The 17,961-nt window shown below is 43.8% G+C and overlaps 1 protein-coding gene across 1 annotated transcript; it reads left to right on the forward strand.

Moving 5' to 3' along the window:
- The first annotated feature begins 505 nt into the window (after window positions 1–505).
- STX6 (syntaxin 6) lies at window positions 506–17,871 on the forward strand. Its single transcript, XM_065409667.1, has 8 exons — window positions 506–555; window positions 3,848–4,017; window positions 4,700–4,794; window positions 7,988–8,050; window positions 10,544–10,666; window positions 13,273–13,379; window positions 14,838–14,932; window positions 17,774–17,871. The coding sequence occupies exons 1-8, from the start codon at window positions 521–523 to the stop codon at window positions 17,848–17,850; spliced, it is 765 nt and encodes a 254-aa protein (XP_065265739.1). The 5' UTR covers window positions 506–520; the 3' UTR covers window positions 17,851–17,871.
- Window positions 17,872–17,961: the final 90 nt, after the last annotated feature.

Here is a 17,961-nt window from a genome sequence, read left to right on the forward strand (position 1 = left end):
CTCCAGGAGCTGAGGGCCTAGCCCTCAACGCCCTGGGGACGGGGCTTCAAAGGACACTTACGCCTCCCCTCAGCCTGAGAGCGCGAGGCGGCAGCCCCCGCCCGTGCTACAGGGCGGGAGGACGCACGCCTCGCGTGAGGCACGTACCCCATTCTCAGGGGGAGGCGATGCGCTCTCCTGTGTCACGTGACAGAGCACCGCCCCTCACGCCCATTTCCCACTGGAGAACGCTCTCGCCTGTCACGTGACAGCGGAAGCCCCTCCTCGCGGAAACGGCGACAAGGCCACTTGGGCGCTACCCTCCGTCACGTGACGGTGGAGTGGGCGGCCCCCCGGCGGGGGGAGGAGATTGGGGCTCTCTAGGCTCGCCTCGTTCGCCTAATCTTTTCACACGGGGCGCCTGGTGGTGCGGGAGAGGAAGGCCGGAGCTTGCGCCGTCGCGGCAGGGACACTGAAGCGCCCCCCCCCCCCCCCCCCCGGGCTTCAGGGAGGGGCCCGGGCGGCGCTGGTGCGGCTGGCCATGTCCATGGAGGACCCCTTCTTTGTGGTGAAAGGGTGAGTGGGGGAGGGGCAGGGTAAATGGTGAGGTGGGGGCAGGGTTAATGAGGGGGGTGAGGGTAACTGACAGGGGAAGAGTTAATGTTGGGGGGTGAGTGGAGGTGGGGGGCAGGGTTAATGGGGGTGAGGTGGGGTAACTGGCAGAGGTAGGGTTAATGAGGGGGTGACTGGCAGGGGTGGTGTGGGGGTGCTAGTGGCAGGTTAGTAGAGAAGATGGGAGAGATCAGTGGAGGTGAATGGGAAGGGGTGGGGGTTATAGGTTTTATGACATGTGAGAATCTCTGGGGCAGAGGAATTCCCTCCCCCCCTCCCCCGACTCCCATGGAATCCCCACTACTCAGTCTTTCTATCCAAAGAGAAACGAACTTCCTTGTAAGTGCTTCTGGCCCCACCTGCCTCATGCTCTGCTCCAAGGGTGTATGTGGGATGGGTGACCACATTTCCAGCACCTGATCTGCTCCCATTGAGGTACAATGGACTATGCCATAGTCCACTAGGGGTTGTATGTACTTGAATAAAATTGCCAATTAAAATGGGGATAGCTAATGTTTGTGAAAGCTAGTCTACGTTTCACAAATATTTCTTCCAGGAGACAAGTGTTTGTGATGTCTTTCAGTCTAGGCTGAGCAATAGAGTATACCAGAAATGTTTAACTTAGAGCAAATGTGTGGGGACTGTCCAGACTAGCCTTTATAAACCTGTTACTATCTTGAGTTAATAGGCAATCAGTTAAACTCAGGGTAAAAAAAAAAAAATCTCTTACATACACAAACAATAGTGGTTAGAGAATGGTATGGGGGGGGGGGTTTGGAAGAGTATTTCTTCATTGCAGAGTTAACTCAGGTGATCATTATTTGGGTGTGACCACTTGAGTTGGCCTAGCTCTAGTTAGAGCAGCAAAACTCTACAGTCCTGTGAACCTAGGCAGGCATTTTGAGGGGAAAACAGCTTTACAGATTTTGGAACCCAGCCTACTGCTGAGAGAGAGGAGACTGGCTCATGAGTTGCCAGTTCATTGTAGCTATATAGTGTTCCCACAAGTGTGGCATTGAAGGGTTTGCATGCATTTATTGTACGTATGGCTGGCCTTGCATAGAGAGACAGATGGGCTGGGGGGAAAAAATCCTCTATCCCAGTGGTTCTCAACCAGGGGTATGCATACCTCTGAGGGTACACAGAGGTCTTCCAGGGGTACATCAGTTCATTTAGATATTTGCCTAGTTTTACAACAGACTACATAAAAAGCATGAATAAAATCAGTACAAACTAAAATTTCATACGACTTGTTGATACTTCTGCATATACTATACACTGAAATGTAAGTACACCTCTACCCCGATATAATGTGACCCAATATAACATGAATTTGGATATAACGCGGTAAAGCAGCACTCTGGTGGATCAAAGCAAGTTCAATATAACACAGTTTCACCTATAAGGCGGTATGATTTTTTGACTCCCGAGGACAGCGTTATATTGGGGTAGAGGTGTATATTTATATTCAAATTGATTTTTTTATAATTATGATAATGAGAAAATAAGAATTTTTCAGTAGTAGTAGTGTACTGTGACACTTGTATTTTTGTGTCTGATTTTTGTAAGGAAATAGTTTTCAAGTGAGGTGAAACCTGAGGTACACAAGACAAATCAGACTCCTGAAAGGATTACAGTAGTCTGGAAAGGTTGAGAGCCACTGTTCTATCCTAAGGAGACAAGTAGGCAGGTGGAAGGAACAGGCTCTGAGTTCAGGAGATGTTGGAGGGATATAATTAATATGATGCTAGTCTGGTGAATCAGTGGCTCACTGGCTTCATGAATGCTGAGGGCCAAAGATCTCAAATTGGGGATAAGGTACAAAAAATTGGAATGAGGGAGATCAATATTTAGGGAGAGCTGCTGGCATAGGGCAATATTGTCTAAGAGCCATTGATGTGGCATGACTTGTATGTGGTTGCAAAGAGTTTGGGCTAGAAGGGGTTAAATAAACTGAAAACTTGCACTGGAAAAATTATCTTAATTTCAAGTCCTGATGAAATCATGACAAGCTGAACAGAGTTCAGGGATTGTTGAGAGAGACACAGGGAAGCAAAAGAAGGAAAAAGCAGTTGTGAATATGGTAAGAGGTGGGTAAGAGTTCACCAACGTGGAGGGTGAAAGTGAAACTTGCTTCAAGGATGAAATGGTGTTATGGGAGAGAGAACAAAAAGCCCAGTTCCCAACCCAGAGCAATGTCCAGGCAAACTTTACAGAGTTTGTCTAGAAGTGTGGAGACTTGCTCATGCTGTGTGAAAGGAGGAGATGTAGCTTCTCTCATGCTGTCCCCTCAGATGACACTAATTCTGCTTTTGTCCTCTTCAAATTTAGCTCTGAGGATAGCCTTTTAGCTCATCTTATTTAAGTAGATTTTTCCTTTGTGTAACTTTTCTCATCTATGAACATCCAACCTTACTTGAAATTTCCACTTGTTGGTACTTTCCAAATATGTTTGGGTACAAAATAAAGAAACCCAAACTTCCATTAACAAAGTTTACTTGTGACTGAGGAAAGCAAATAAGTTGTACTGTATCCTTAGTCAAAGCTATTATGTTTAGTGCCCCAAAATATGCTAGGCCATTTGATAGGCGACAAATAAGGGGAGGAGGAGAAGGGATGTGCCTCTTACGGAGGGGTGGGCAAAGTTTTTCGCCCGAGGGCCACATCTGGGTGTGGAAATTGTATGGCGGGCCATGAATGCTCACGAAATTGGGGGTTGGGGTGCAGGAGGGGGTTGCAGGCTGGGGGTGGAGCAGAGGAGTTTGGAGTATGGGAGGGGGCTCCAGGCTGAGACAGGGGGTTGGGGCGTGGGAGGAGGTCAGGGGTGCAGGCGCTGGGTGGCGCTTATCTCAAGCAGTTCCCAGAAGCAGCGGCATGTCCCTCCTCCAGCGCCTACACGGAGGCGCGGCGCTGACAGCTCTGCGGTTCCCGGCCAATGGGAGCTGCAGAGCTGGCGCTTGGGGCTGGGGCAGTGTGTGGAGACAAGATGTTGACTGTTTCGCATCCATTGTATGTGAAGAATCTTTCATTTTCAAAAGAAAGGAGGGTTTGGAGGAAGAAGTTTTGGGGATTATTGATGCAGGCAGGTTTACAGTGAAAATTAGTGACAACAGTTCCCTGCTCAGGGTTTATCTACATAGAGAAAAGACTAGTATAACTAATAGATTAGTCAATTTCTCCATCTGGACAAGCCCTTAGTCTTAATACAGAGAATACATGCTAATCATCCTTTACCTTCCCCTCTTTTCAATTGCAGGGAGGTACAAAAAGCAGTGAACACTGCGCAGGGGCTGTTCCAGAGATGGACAGAGCTCCTGCAAGATCCCTCCACAGCTACAAGAGAAGAAGTTGACTGGACCACCAATGAGCTCAGGAATAACCTGCGGAGCATTGAGTGGGACCTGGAAGACTTGGATGAAACTATTAATATCCTTTCTATAGGGCTGCTGCAGTCCGTTGGATAAATCATATATGGACCTACATAATAGCTAGCCAAGAGATCATTATGGCTCTTGAGGAGTTCAGTCTCAAATATGCATCACACTCTATATAAATTTCTCATTGGAGTTACTGTTTGCATTAAATTGCACTATGTACCGTTTAGTTTAGACAACGGTCAGTTATATCCCAAATTTCAAACAATAAAGTACTTTGAGGCAAAAGTGTTCCTTATGTTTTCCTCCCCAATAAGATGCAGTTTAAAATGAAATGTTCTGTTCACTTAAGCACCTTGTGTTGGATAAATTTATTTCATGCAATCAAGCTTATATTAGATGAATTTGGGAGGATGCTAGTCTTTCTCCTTCATTTTAAGTTCAAACTTCTGAAAGTGCTACACAGTACAGATAAGAGAACCCAAATATTTAAGCGGGAGAGGGAGACTCTGCATGCTGATACATGTCCTGTAGAATGCATTCCTTCCACACTTTTTTCTTTAAGTGGTTGTGATAGGAACATAATCTATCTAGTACTTTACTAACCAAAGTTTTGGAAAGGTACAATTACACTTATGAATTATAGGAGTTGGGGAGCCCTTTCCAGGCAGCCAGGATAGCTAGATCTTCTTAAATGCTGAATACCAGTTAAATTATTTCCTTGACTTATTTACGCATTGTTGAAGCAAATCCTCGGAAATTCAACCTTGATGCAACAGAGCTGGGTGTAAGAAAAGCCTTCATCACAAGCACACGGCAGGTGGTCAGGGTAAGGAGCTTGGCTGCTTATTGTTTGTGGAGGGGATTTTCAGTGATAGTGTGTAAAAGCCCATGGCCACTTCAAAGTACTGGAAATTAGTTTCCAGTGTCCGTCTAATATCAAACTCTTACCTGATTTCTCACCACCCTCATTTTCAGCATAATTCCTCTGATAAGGGTTCCCAAGCCGTGGTCAGTGAAGCACTTGCTTGTTGTCTGCAAAGAGCTGGTTGGCTTCTACTACTGGCTCTCCTCACTTCCAGCTGCTTCTACAAGTGTCCAGGTTCCTCTTTGCAATGAACAATCTGGACCTATAGAAGCAGCTGGAAATGAAGAATCAACATAACTGCCTCTACTACAGCAAGAGGCGGAGAGGAAATGAGTCTAGCTTTGAATGCTGTTTTAATTGTGCTGTGCATATTTGAAGTGCAAACTTTCAAAGATTCAAATCAAAATCAACTTTCACTGAACTGTTCAAAGGCATGTCATGCTATTTACATACCAGACATCAATTTCCTACCCTCAGCTGTTCTTGCCTTATAGCCGTTAAAGGTTACTAGTGTTTAGTTTACTAAGGGAGAATTGGGGGTTTTTATTGACTTGGTTCTTGCTTAGATTTTTAAAAGCTCACCTTTGGGCAGACACGCATCTGGAAAATTTTGACCTAAAAGATCACTTTCACAAAGCTTTAAATACAGTAACTCCTCGTTTAACGTTGTAGTTATGTTCCTGAAAAATGCTACTTTAAGCGAAACAATGTTAAGTGAATCCAGTTTCCGCATAATAATTAATGTAAATGGGGGGTGGGGGTTGGTTCCAGGGAAACTTTTTTCGCCAGACAAAAGTCTCTCTCTAATAAATAATTAAAAAAAAAAAAAAAGGTGTGTGTGTGTGTGTGTGTGTGTGCGCGTGCGCGTGCATATATATATATACACACACACACACAATTTAATACTGTACGCAGCAATGATGATTGTTAAGCTTGGTTGAGGTGGTGAAGTCAGAGGGTGGGATATTTCCCAGGGAATGCCTTACTGCTAAATGATGAACTAGCACTCGGCTGAGCCCCTCAAGGGTTAACATGTTGTTAATGTAGCCTCACGTTCTACAAGGCAGCTCGAATGGAGGGAGGGGAGACAGCACGGCAGAGACTGTGTGTGAGAGAGAGAGAGACATATGCTGACCCCACTCTAAGTACACTGCCTTTTAAGTAGATCAGCAACTTGAGACAGCAGCTGCTGCCAGCAAGCTCCCTCCGTCCTGAGCCCTGTCATGTGTCCCTCCCGCTCTGTGGAGATGGGGTAAAGGAGGACACCCTGACATTAGCACACACCCCAACCCCCCTTGCACAGCAAGCAGGAGGCTTGCAGGAGCAGCACATTGCAATGAAGGGAGGGACAGCTCAACTGCCCAGCAATTGATAGCCTGCTGGGGGACTGCCGCACAGGGAACTTAGGGGGGCTGCCAGTCCACCCAGGTTCCAAGCCCCCACCAGCTAGCTCCAACCAGGCTGCTCTTTCTGCAAGCAGTGGACAAAGCAGGGGGCTGCCAAATAACATTATAAGGAAGCATTGCGCAACTTTAAACAAATATGTCTTCTAATTGATCAGCAACGAAACAATGTTAACCGGGACAACTTTAAGTGAGGAGTTACTGTAACTGAAAACAAAGTTAGAATGGAAATGCAGTTTAACTATAATGGGAGCAGCAGTTACTACTATAAGTATGGAGAAAAGGTCAGCTGGGTTTAGTTGGGCCTGAATGAGTAGGATAGATTCATATTTGGTTGGGAGGGATTTTAACAACCAGAAAGTAATTGAAGGAGAAGGGAAACTTTAGTGTTTGAGAGAGTGTTAACATCTGATAAGTAAATGCTAGTTAAGAAATTCTCTCCCAATTGGATTTAAGATTTCCCCCCCCCCCCCCCCACCATTGTTTAATATTTTAACACAAACCTTAATTTCTGCTGGTTCTGACAAGATTCTTAGTTGATATTCATAGCAAGCCACCAAATTGGGTTCTCATTGGGAACTGAGTTCTTACCCTATTTGCAGTATTGTTATCTAACTACAATTCTTCCTGAAGTAGAAGCCTGCTTTCTAGGGAACTAATCCTGAAACTGTCAGACAAAGGTAGTGGATCCATGCTTATGTGGCTGCCTTTATATAGTCTGGTTTTTTATCTTGAGTAAATCAGGTAAATTCACACTGTCCCCTCTTGTCCAGGCTGCAGTCTGACTAATGTGAAAATAACCCAGCTCAAGAACACCTCTAAACATAAATCACTAGCATGGTCTTATTTTTGAGCAATGCTTTTTATTTTTAATTCTTAGGCATTTTAATTTACATAGTTGACTCTACAGCTTTAGTTAGCATTTCTAACAGATTTACTAGAGTGCTCCCTTGTGAAAAGTAATTCTTTGGGGAGGTCCCAGTATATTTGGGATATCTTATGTGGCTTTTATCAGTCGCTGTCTGGAGCAAGAACGCACCAGATATTCTGGTGATATCCGACATTTGTGCCAGCCTTGAGATTATCATCCACTTTAGTTATCATATTTGGCCACTACTTCACTTTTATATATCCGTGGTAGCAGGGGGTCTCACTTTCAGTATAGACTGTTCTGAGTGCAACTTCTAGACTTCAAAGTCATCTGCTATCATAGTGGCTTTCATCTAAGGAGCTCAAAGTGCTCATTGGTCAAAGAAGACTTCCATGCACTTGTATAGTGACTTAAGAAAGAATGATACCCATTTTATAGAGGAGAAATTCAAGCACAAAATGTGGCTTGTCCAAAGTGGCACTGGGGGGGGGGGAAATGCAGGAGATCTAACTTCCAACAGCTAGAACACAGTCCTTCATACACACCACTTAAGAAAATATTTTTTCAATCAGCTACACAAATCAAGCATTGTTACAGCAGTGGAGAATGGGGAGGAGCAAAACCAGTAGTAAATCACTAACCTTTTCAAAATATTCTGCCACAAGGGTTTCTAGGCTTCATTAACATTTTCCTTAGCATTAGGGCAACTGTGAATTGTAATATTACTTTAGTCTTCCAGGATTTTTTAAAGCACATGCTTGTAAGTAAAGGGCTCTTTGGTCCTCCATAAAACTTGCTATGTATGTTTAATTAAGCCATTATTTTAGCAAATTGGCAATCATGTAAAATTTGATCATATACCTTTTTCTTGAATAAACAGGAAATGAAGGATCAGATGTCAAACTCATCTGTGCAGGCACTGTCTGAAAGAAAAAACAGGAAGGTGAGAACCAATAGCAGACTGCTGGCTAAAGTGGACACAAGAATCCTTCGAGATGGTTGATAACTCCTTATAGTTCAAGTATAGTAGCTGCTGACTTAAGCTACATGTTAGATGAAAGTACACTGACTTGGCTAAGGGGCTCATGTACCTTAAGGTAGAGTACATTGGTATTAAACAAAATAAATGCCAGTTTAAACACCTGACTGCCAGCATGCATCTTGTTACCCTGTTTCCACCAGAAGCTTTGTTTACAAAAAAACAAATATCTATCTTAAACTGGAAAAGCGTCCATTTTGCTGGCATGTGATCTTTTTGTGGCTAGTAATCAGTGAAAATACTTATTCTTGCGGGCACAGTTTGCTCTGGTTGCTTTCCAAACCTTTCACACAAGGTAATAAGTTACTACTCAGTGGTTTTTGCTTCAAACTGCTTATACACCATCCAGTCTTGCATTGCTCCTAGGAGGGAAAAAAATATCCCCATTTTTCAGAGGAGGAATCTGAGAGGTTATGAGTCTCTGATCTAGGACTGTAATTCTAGCATTCATGGCTTCTAATCCTATGTTTAGCAATATCTATTTGACTATGTAAACATAGCAAAGCCTCATTATAAGAGGAGTCAGGAAAGAGTTGGTGTAAAGGACGTGGTCATCAACTTGTCTCTGCTTGTAATGTAAGTAGACATGACTTACACTAGCACAGAGGTGGGCAAACTACGGCCCGCGGGCCACATCCGGACCGCAGGACCCTCCTGCCCGGCCCCTCCCCTGCTGTCCCCCTCCCCTGCAGCCTCAGCTTACTGCGCGGCTGGTGCAATGCTCTGGGTGGCAGGACTGCAAGCTCTTTCCGGGCAGCGCAGCTGCAGAGCCGCTGCCTAACCCGGTGCTCTGTGCTGTGCAGTGGCATGGCTGGCTCCAGCCGGGCGGCACAGCAGCTTGTTACGCCGCCAGCCACTGGCGCTCCAGGCAGCGCAGTAAGGGGGCAGGGAGCAGGGGGGGTTGGATAGAGGGCAAGGGAGTTCAGGGTGGTGTGGATAGGGGTTAGGGCGGTCAGAGGGTGGGGAATGGAGGGGGGGGTTGAATGGGGGCAGGGATACCAGGGGAGCAGTCAGAAAGGGGGGGGGGGCTTGGATGGGGCAAGGGTCCCCAGGGGGCAGTCGGGGTGGAAGGTCAGGGGACAGGGAGAGTTGGGTGGGGCAGGAGTCCTGGGAGGGGGCATCAGGGGGTGAGAAGCAGGGGGGGTTGGATAGGGGGTGGGGGCTGGGCCATGCCTGGCTGTTTGGGGAGGCACAGCCTTCCCTAACCGGCCCTCCATACAATTTTGGAAACCCGATGTGGCCCTCAGGCCAAAAAGTTTGCCTGCCCCTCCACTAGCAGGAGAGAGTTACAAGTAATTGCAGAGTGACCTCCAGAGCAGCCTCTACTGAAGTGTCTGCATGCATAAATCACTTAATACAGAAGATACATTTCTGACTTTTCAGTAGATTCATCAGTGTCAAATTTCCAGACAGGCTGGTGAGGAGAAGGCAGGCCTGATCATTATATGGTTAATGCAACTTCTTGCTCAACATTTAAAGTATAGTCATGACTCACTTATGCCCGTCCTTAAAGCTTTATTTCCCTACTTTCCCAGTATCTGGATGTTGCCAGGAGTAAGAATGCAGCTGAGATAGAACAGTATGACCCAATCCTAGCATTGATAACACCTGAAGGAAGCTACTGGATTCTGCAGTTTATTTTTGGAGTTCCTTTCTTCCCCCAACCCCTTTTCAGTCTGAAGGAAGTTATGACAGCAGTGACCAGTAGCAAGTCACCACTGAGATATTAGTATCATGGTGTAAGTGAGTTCTCTTGAATGCTGCCTTATTAGAAAAAGTTCATTGACAATCTGGAATATAGGTATAAGGTTGCAAGTTCACTTAACTCTCATACCAGGTTAAATAACACTAGGATTGCCACCCCTGAACCAGGAAGTCCTAGCCAGAACTAATTTCTTAGTCACTGGAGAGAACCAGCAATGTACTCAACCTTTTTGGGGACAGTGTTTATTCTCTGTTGGCTTACTGCTTGTCTTCTGTTTTTCCCCTTCCCTGACCTTCTGTTCCATGCTCACACTTTATCTGGCACCTGTTAACCTTCTTTCAGTGCCTGGTCCTCTTCTCTCTCCTCACCAAGTGGGTCTAGCTGCTCTCAGTGCACTTTTCTTCATATTTGTTCCTTCTCTCCAGCTGCCCAATTGCAGCAGTCACAGAACCGTGTGACCCCCAACATTCCATCCATTCTCCTGTTTAAGGGCCAGCAACTACAGCAATCTGCTGCTGGAATAGGAATAGAGATGGAACAAAAGTGACTTCTTGTATATACTGAGTTGGGTAACATGGGGAACTACTTAATCGTCTTTCCTGCCTCCACTTGGAACTTGGTTTTAGGTGAGGTGACATGACCATATATTGGAGTGTCTTACTGATTAAATTCTCCTGTGTGTATGTATACAGGCACTGCTGGGAGAAAGTGGAGGTCAGAGTTGGAGCTCTGGATCAGATAAATATGGCGGTTTGGATCGAGAGCTACAGTTAGCCAATTCACACTTCATTGAGGAGCAACAGGCTCAGCAGCAGGTATAGTATTTCCTGCATGATAGAGCACATGGATCCCTTGCTAATGGCCGTGTAAGGAGATGGTGGTACTGGCACTAATAGCCAAAAGTCTTCAAACATCCAGCCATGAGCCATCTTCTGTGCTCAATACAATGAGAGCCCATTTGTTTTCAATGTTGGTTGCCTACATACCTGTTGTAGGCACCTAAATATTGACTGTTGTGCTTAAGGTGGTTTTGGTGTGTACGTTTTGGCATACAAACTTAAAGTTTAGGGCTTGGATGTATAGGTCTGTGTGGAAGGCAACTAAAAGATATAACCCATCTGGAAGATGCCACATGCTGATGAAATCCTTTGTGAAGCATAGAAACGTAAGGGGGTGGGGAGAATACCTGATTCTGCCAAATTCCTCCATTCCAGTTCAAAAAATGACTCTGCTTTTACATGTATCTTGAATAAAGGTTCATTTAGGGCTGACGCATTAAATACCCCTTGATATTGCTGCATTGACTTTTCTTCATCTCTCAAAGAAAAAACGGATGCATTTATTCCACCCCTAAGAGGACCCTTCACTGTAAAATTTGTGTGCCAAATTATAATGCTGAGTTGTATTAAATTGATCTGTAATGAACCCCGATCTTAGCCTCTCTTGTCCTTTGATGTATGCTTTTAGCTTCTATTGCACTAGGACTTTATTATTTTATTTTTTGGGGGGGTGGGGGAGGAGGAGATGGATTTTCCCCTAAAGTCAGCCTGGCTTAGGTTCATTCTGATCACCTGTAGTAAGAAGACTTAATGTCAGAGACCCTCCACTGAGACTGGCTATAGATGCTGAGAATTCACACATGGGCATGGACAATTTCAGCTTCTCCCCTGAGAGCAGGTGCCACTGAACTGAAATGTTCTTTGCGTTAGTGAGGCCCCACTCCCTTAAGTATTTGTACTATGTTCATCACCTTATCTGAGCACTCTGATTTAGTGCATTAAAGATTAGGACCAGAACCTTGAATTAGCTGAGGAGCCAGTGTGGGATACAAACCACTAGTATTATGGGCTCTGCCTGCTTAAGATAGGCTAATCAAGATGGATGTAACAACATACATTTGTAAGGTTATGTAATAGTTACAGCTAAGTAAAATAAAATAAGCTAGCTCTATACGGTAATGTCTACTTGTTTGTGCTTTTGACAATACATTTATGATTTAATAGAAAATCAATCATTAGCGCTGCTAGGAACCATTGTAGGGTAGCTTACTTTGACTGCTGCAAGCTCATTTGAAGAATTGTCTGGACAGTGCCCAAGTTTATATGTAGCTGTCCACCCAAGCATAGGTTCTTGGAAGAAATGAAGTGAGGTATTGGTAACATTCTCCACAAAGTATTTCCAGACAAACTTTTCAGCTCTTTAAGTGACTGAATAATCCCAACTACGTACTGACCTTGTAAAGGGCAGCTGATAGATCTTTAAAATGTGTTTGTGCACCAAAGTCAAATGGTATAGTCTTACCTAACAACTGTTTCTTTAGTGTATTCAGAGCAGAGTTGGCAATTCCCTAGGAGAAATTTGTTTAGGACAGGGTCCAGGAAGTTCAGCAACCATAGAGCAAATCTTTTCAAACTGGGGATACATCCTTTCAAAACAGGAATATCCACATCATCAAAGTTGGTCTGCTGCTACAGAATGCTGCATGACTTAATGGACCTGGACTGGCAGTCTGCAGCTCTATCACTTCTGATTGCTCAGTGCTTCAAGCCTGCCACTCTGCATTCTTGTCATTTTCATATCATTGAATGTTTTCAACATGTCATTTCAGTTTTCAATATTACATAGCTTCCTTGAGAAAATAGCAAATCAAAATGTATACAGACATTCCAGTGTTCAGTAGCATAATTACATTAATCACAGCAATTTTATTTATTTAAGCCCTAAATCTGCCTTAAGTAACCACAACTTGAATATGTAACTAAAATGAAGTGTAACATGTGCCTTAATGAAAATTTTTTAAATAGAAAATGCTTTAAACTGGGACTAACTAATGTTGCCCAGTACAGTAAAACACACCTTTGGTAAATACCTTGCCATCCCTGATTCAGTCATATCCGATCATTTTAGTGACTAGTTTTGTACTTATGTTAACTCTTAGCTATGCTGACTCTGCAATGCGATCTGGATTCTGTTCCATCATATGCATCATCAGAATTGCTACTAAGTTCCAGTCTCTTCCACCCATTAAAGGTAATGGGATTGCACAAATATGACATCAGGCTTGCAGTAGCCTACAGAACTGTTCTACTGGTAATATGCAAGATGGCAAGAACCCATCTTGATTCTAAGCCTGCATTGAATTTGCAAGGCTGATAGGGAACAATTCCATTTTACTTGTCAAGTGAACACTTGATAAGGAGTTACTGGGACAGATGTGGAACCCAATCGTGCTGCTTTGACAGTCATTCTTCAGGACTGACCAACACTAAGTATTCCTCTGAATTACAGGACTAGTCACTAGAAGTTCAAGCCTATTTCTAAACTCTGCTTGCTGCCTTGCCAGTTTGGACAGGCATGTGGCAGAGCATTGGGCTCTGTATGTTGGATTTTAATTGTTTGTTTCCCTTCTCTCTGGCACCAGTTGATTGTGGAGCAGCAGGATGAGCAATTGGAACTGGTCTCTGGCAGCATTGGGGTGCTGAAGAACATGTCCCAGCGCATTGGTGGGGAGCTGGAGGAACAAGCAGTGTGAGTGCTGAGAAACAAACCCCAGGCTGTAGGAGTTCTCAGGAATAAGACATGGGGAAGGGCTGGTGATAACACTAAAATGTAACTATTGGTGCTCCTGTGCCCACAAAGGACAAGAGCTGTATATCATTGGCTGACTGTGGCTTTGGAATAATATTGTCAGCCTGGTTAGTGACACACAGGAGATCCCAAATACTATTCAATCATAGCTAAAAAATTCTGCACACACAAAGGATTAAAGGGTAGCTCACAGCAGCAGTTTTCATCCATACATTTATATATAAGTTAGATGTCTTCTTTCCAAGTATGTATTCTGTAATCAAATAGTATATCTGGAGTTTCCAGTGACACCGGATAGCAGTTTCACTTTCAATAAGACTAGTGGTTCATACCTATGTTTAACGGTTTCTGAGAAACTTTAAACACATCTTTTGTGTAACTCTGCAGTGTCCTTCTGTGCTACCAAAGCAGCTCCCAGAGCACAAATTAACACAGTGGTTCAAGAACTATAGTGATAACATCATAAGTAACTACATACTAGTAAACAAGGCAAAGCAATAAGAACATAAGAGTGGCCATACTGGGTCAGACCAAAGGTCCATCTAGCCCAATATCCTATTTTCCGACAGTGGCCAATGCCAGGTGCCCTAGAGAGAATGAACAGAACAGGCAATCATTGAGTGATCCATCCCCTGTTGGCTTGTGTTCTCTTAAAAAGGGGGGGGAGGGGGAGGCAAAGAACAGAACAAATGGAATGGGAAGAGACAACAAACAATGGAAAACGGTGGGAGACAGGGAGAGAAGAAACTTAATCCTTTTAAAAGCAAAGCAACTGGTCAAGGAAGCTTTAAAATCTTACCTGTTCAAGAATAAGTGATAAGTTTATCCTGGATGTACTTCTCTCTCAAAATGGATTCTTGACAGTGATCAAACAGCTCCGGACAGGTTTTAGTAACTTTCCTACAGCATTTAAAACCAGAATGGTAGGATACTTAACAGCAATTCGAAATCACATTCCCTTATGATACATAATTAAGCGCTCCGCGTAAGCGACAAAGCTTTTAACAATGTGACATTTTGGACCTTAAATGGTTAAGCCTAAACATGTTTCATTAATTTTGGATCAAATGTTTATCATCTACTACTCGCCTTGCAGAGATCACCAGAGCCGGCTTATGTACTGACTTCACACATCAGGGAAAGCACTTAGAAAATTAGTCCAAATGAGTTCTCATTTACCACCAGAGTAAAACTGCTGGTTGAGCAAATTTTTGTTTTGACACTATCAAATAAGACCCTAAAATGTTTTTTTGTACTTTGCCTGGGGATTGGGTTATTTTTTGTAGGTGTGTGACAGTCTTGTGCGTGTAGTGAAGTCCTTGAGATACATTGCTAACTAATCAGTACAAGTTGCTTAGGTTGTTTACCTGACACAGCTCCCCTCTTCTTTGTCCCCAGGATGTTGGATGACTTCTCTCATGAGTTAGACAACACTCAGTCACGTCTTGATAATGTTATGAAGAAGCTTGCAAAAGTGTCCCACATGACCAGTGGTAGGTGGCGGAAAATGGGTTCTGACTTCTAAACCAGGGAATGAAAGCTACATTAGTCTGAGGTCTGGAATGTGCTGTGTCGTCTCCTGGAGCTGGGACTAGTGTCTAGTAGTTTCTCTTAAATAGTATGTTTTTTGAGAGCATGGCAAGACAGGAAGCAGTTCAGTGTATAAATAGCCAGGGAAAGATAATCTTATGCTACTTGAGTGTAGAGCCTGGCAATTTATAGTTCATGCTGGGACTGTCCTTTTTTTTTTAGCCTATTCCTCAGCCTTTTTTCACCTGCAGATTTTTTTTCTATCATTTATGCAACCTACATGGTGAGAATGTACCTTGGGACTACAATTGTAATAGCTTTTGCATCATTCCACTTTCAAGTTTTACTGTAGGTTCCTACAAGCTTGGAGGATGCTTAAGCATGAAGCAAGCTAGAGAACTTTAGTTAAACCCCATGTGAGCAGGTGGCTTTTCCTTGCTGTAAAGTCCAAGCAGTAGCTGCCCACAGTGTACTCCCGGCATGGAGTTTGGCTTTATGGAGTTCTTTTTGTGAATGAAACAAAACCCAGCCTGAATCTTCACTCCAGGCGTGGAAACTACACCCAGCCACAGGAATGCTAGCATCTGCCACCGTCCAAAGGCTGTGGATAGTAAATCTCAAAGGTGCCAAAGCAAATAGCTTAATTCTAGAGCGTGTGAGAGGAGGGAGAGATTATTGAAGGCTTCTAGTAGCTTATTGGATTGGTTGCCAAAAAAACACCCCAAATCTAGCAATGCCTCCTCAGCACTCATCTGTGTCTTGAAGCCTGAAGCCAATGGTGAGCTCATGCATCCAGCTGGTGAGATTCTCACCTGAGAACTGAAAGGCATCAGGTTAGTTTTTCTAAAATGCAACAGGAAATGAATGAGAAATGCTCTAAATTAATCATGTTGTGCAATTCATGCTCCAGGTCTTCCCCTGTGCCTCAGTGTTCAGAATAAAGACTCCAAGAACAAGCTTAGTTTAAGTCTTAGCTTTACACTGGAACAGTGTCAGATGAAAAGCTCCTTGCCCTCAGTAGGAGGAAAGATGGTGTCTGGGCAGGCGTAGCCTCCAAGAAAAAAAAAAAAAAGGCACTACTTGAACCCTGAAAGGGGGTCCCAGAGCTGACAGGATGCCAAGGGTAATAAAAACAGGAAGTATGATTGATTGTGTAGGCTGACTTCCAGGAAGTGTCACTCCCCAGAGTTGTTTTCATTTATAAACAGTGTGTGTGTGCTTTGTAATAGTCTACCTAAATGTATTATCTTCTCTTTCATGGTTGTTTCATGTCTCTCTGGAAGCAGTGGGTATATTACAGGAGTCAGATAATATAATATACTATCAGCCTGTCAGTGTTAGTTGCCCAGTTATCTGACTGCTGCTTTGGGGATCCATTAAAAATCACCACCTGGTACCCTTTCAGAACTGATGTTCTGTGAGTCACTGTCCATAGGCAGTAAGCATCACAGAATCACATGGTGAGAAGTGCTTTCTGCCATATACAAACTGCATCTGAAATCAAACCGTTGGATTAATGCAGCATTTGGGTCAGTCCTGCTGGTGAACATTCAGTTGAAGTGACATGTCACTTAGCACTACAGACAGCTGGCAAACAACTCACTTTGGTGTTTTCTCCCCCAGACACAGGTTTAATGATCAGAAAATAAACTTCAGTTTCCTTCAATTGTTGTGAAAGACTGACGTTTTTAGAAAAGATGGCTTGTGGTTTCTATTAGTAACTGCATCCTAAACTAAGGATTCAGCACTAGAAAAGTTGAGACCTGTGGGTCTCCATTAGTGCAGTTTTGCTAACTGTAGCAATAATGGAAGTTATGGTGTGAGCATGGTTAGATGAGTGATACAAGCAGCTCTGTCTACAGCTTCCACCATTGCCACCACTTGTGGAACTGCGCTAGTGGTGAAGTATGGGCCTAGCTTTGCCAATGCAGATATAGCCTGTGGGGAGCACCAGCAGGGAGATGACAGTCTTTCCTTCATCCTTTAAAAGTGCATTGCATAACACAGACTTTTTCCAGGACCTGGTCTGATGATGGCTAGAGAACCTCCAAACTTCTTTCCAGGGCTTTGACAAATTCTGCTTCTAAAACTCCACCTTTCTCCCTCCATTAAGCTGCAGCTGTAGTGTCGAACTGTGTGGTCACCATCCAGATCCCCTCAGGATCTTGCTGTAGCCCCCAACAAAGAAAGAAGTTAAGACCAGGTGTTTTTAAGGCCAGGGGTAGGTGAAAATAGAAGAGGAAATCAAGGTAGTCTTGACACCTTTTAAAGGAGGTTTAACTAATTCTTTGCTATGGAGTGTTACTTTAAAGGTTAGTCTCACCTTCCTACTGGTGGCCGTTCTCTTGCTGAAATTTCCAGTGTCCCAAAAGCCCTTAGGTGGAGGTGAGGAGAGCTCTTGTGCAAAATCTTCAAGAAGCAATATAAGGCATTGTGTGTGTGTGTATGTGTGTGTGTGTATATATATATATATATATATATATATAAAAAATAAAAAAAAAATGGTGCAAAGTTCTCAAAGGGTGGGAGCTGTGCTGAGTTACATACAGCTGATGCACCTTCGCTTCCAGTCGTAGTAATACTGCTGAGGCAAAATCTGGGATTCTCCTAAGGAGAGTCTCCTGGGATTCTCCTAAGGAGAGTTTGGCTGAATTGTTCCTTATGTAGCTCTAGTTTAAAAGGCTTCCATCAGACTTTCCTTTCTTTCTGGCTTAAATCAGGTCCTTCGTAGCGCAATGGAGGAAGCTTTCTTCCTCTTCCCCTCCCCATGGAAGTAGAAAACTGATGTTTCCTTTTTCTTCCAGATCGACGGCAGTGGTGTGCAATCATCATTCTCTTTGTTATCTTACTGGTGGTGCTTATCCTGTTTTTTGTGCTGTGATGGACTAACCTCCCTTGGACTTGTGCCCCCGCCTCAAAAAAAAAATGGGGAAATGAAACTTAGTTATCGTTTCCCTCCACTCTGAGATTCCTGTCATGAAAACTTACATCT

The sequence above is a fragment of the Emys orbicularis genome, chromosome 8, assembly GCF_028017835.1.
Source record: "Emys orbicularis isolate rEmyOrb1 chromosome 8, rEmyOrb1.hap1, whole genome shotgun sequence".
NCBI lineage: Eukaryota > Metazoa > Chordata > Testudines > Emydidae > Emys > Emys orbicularis.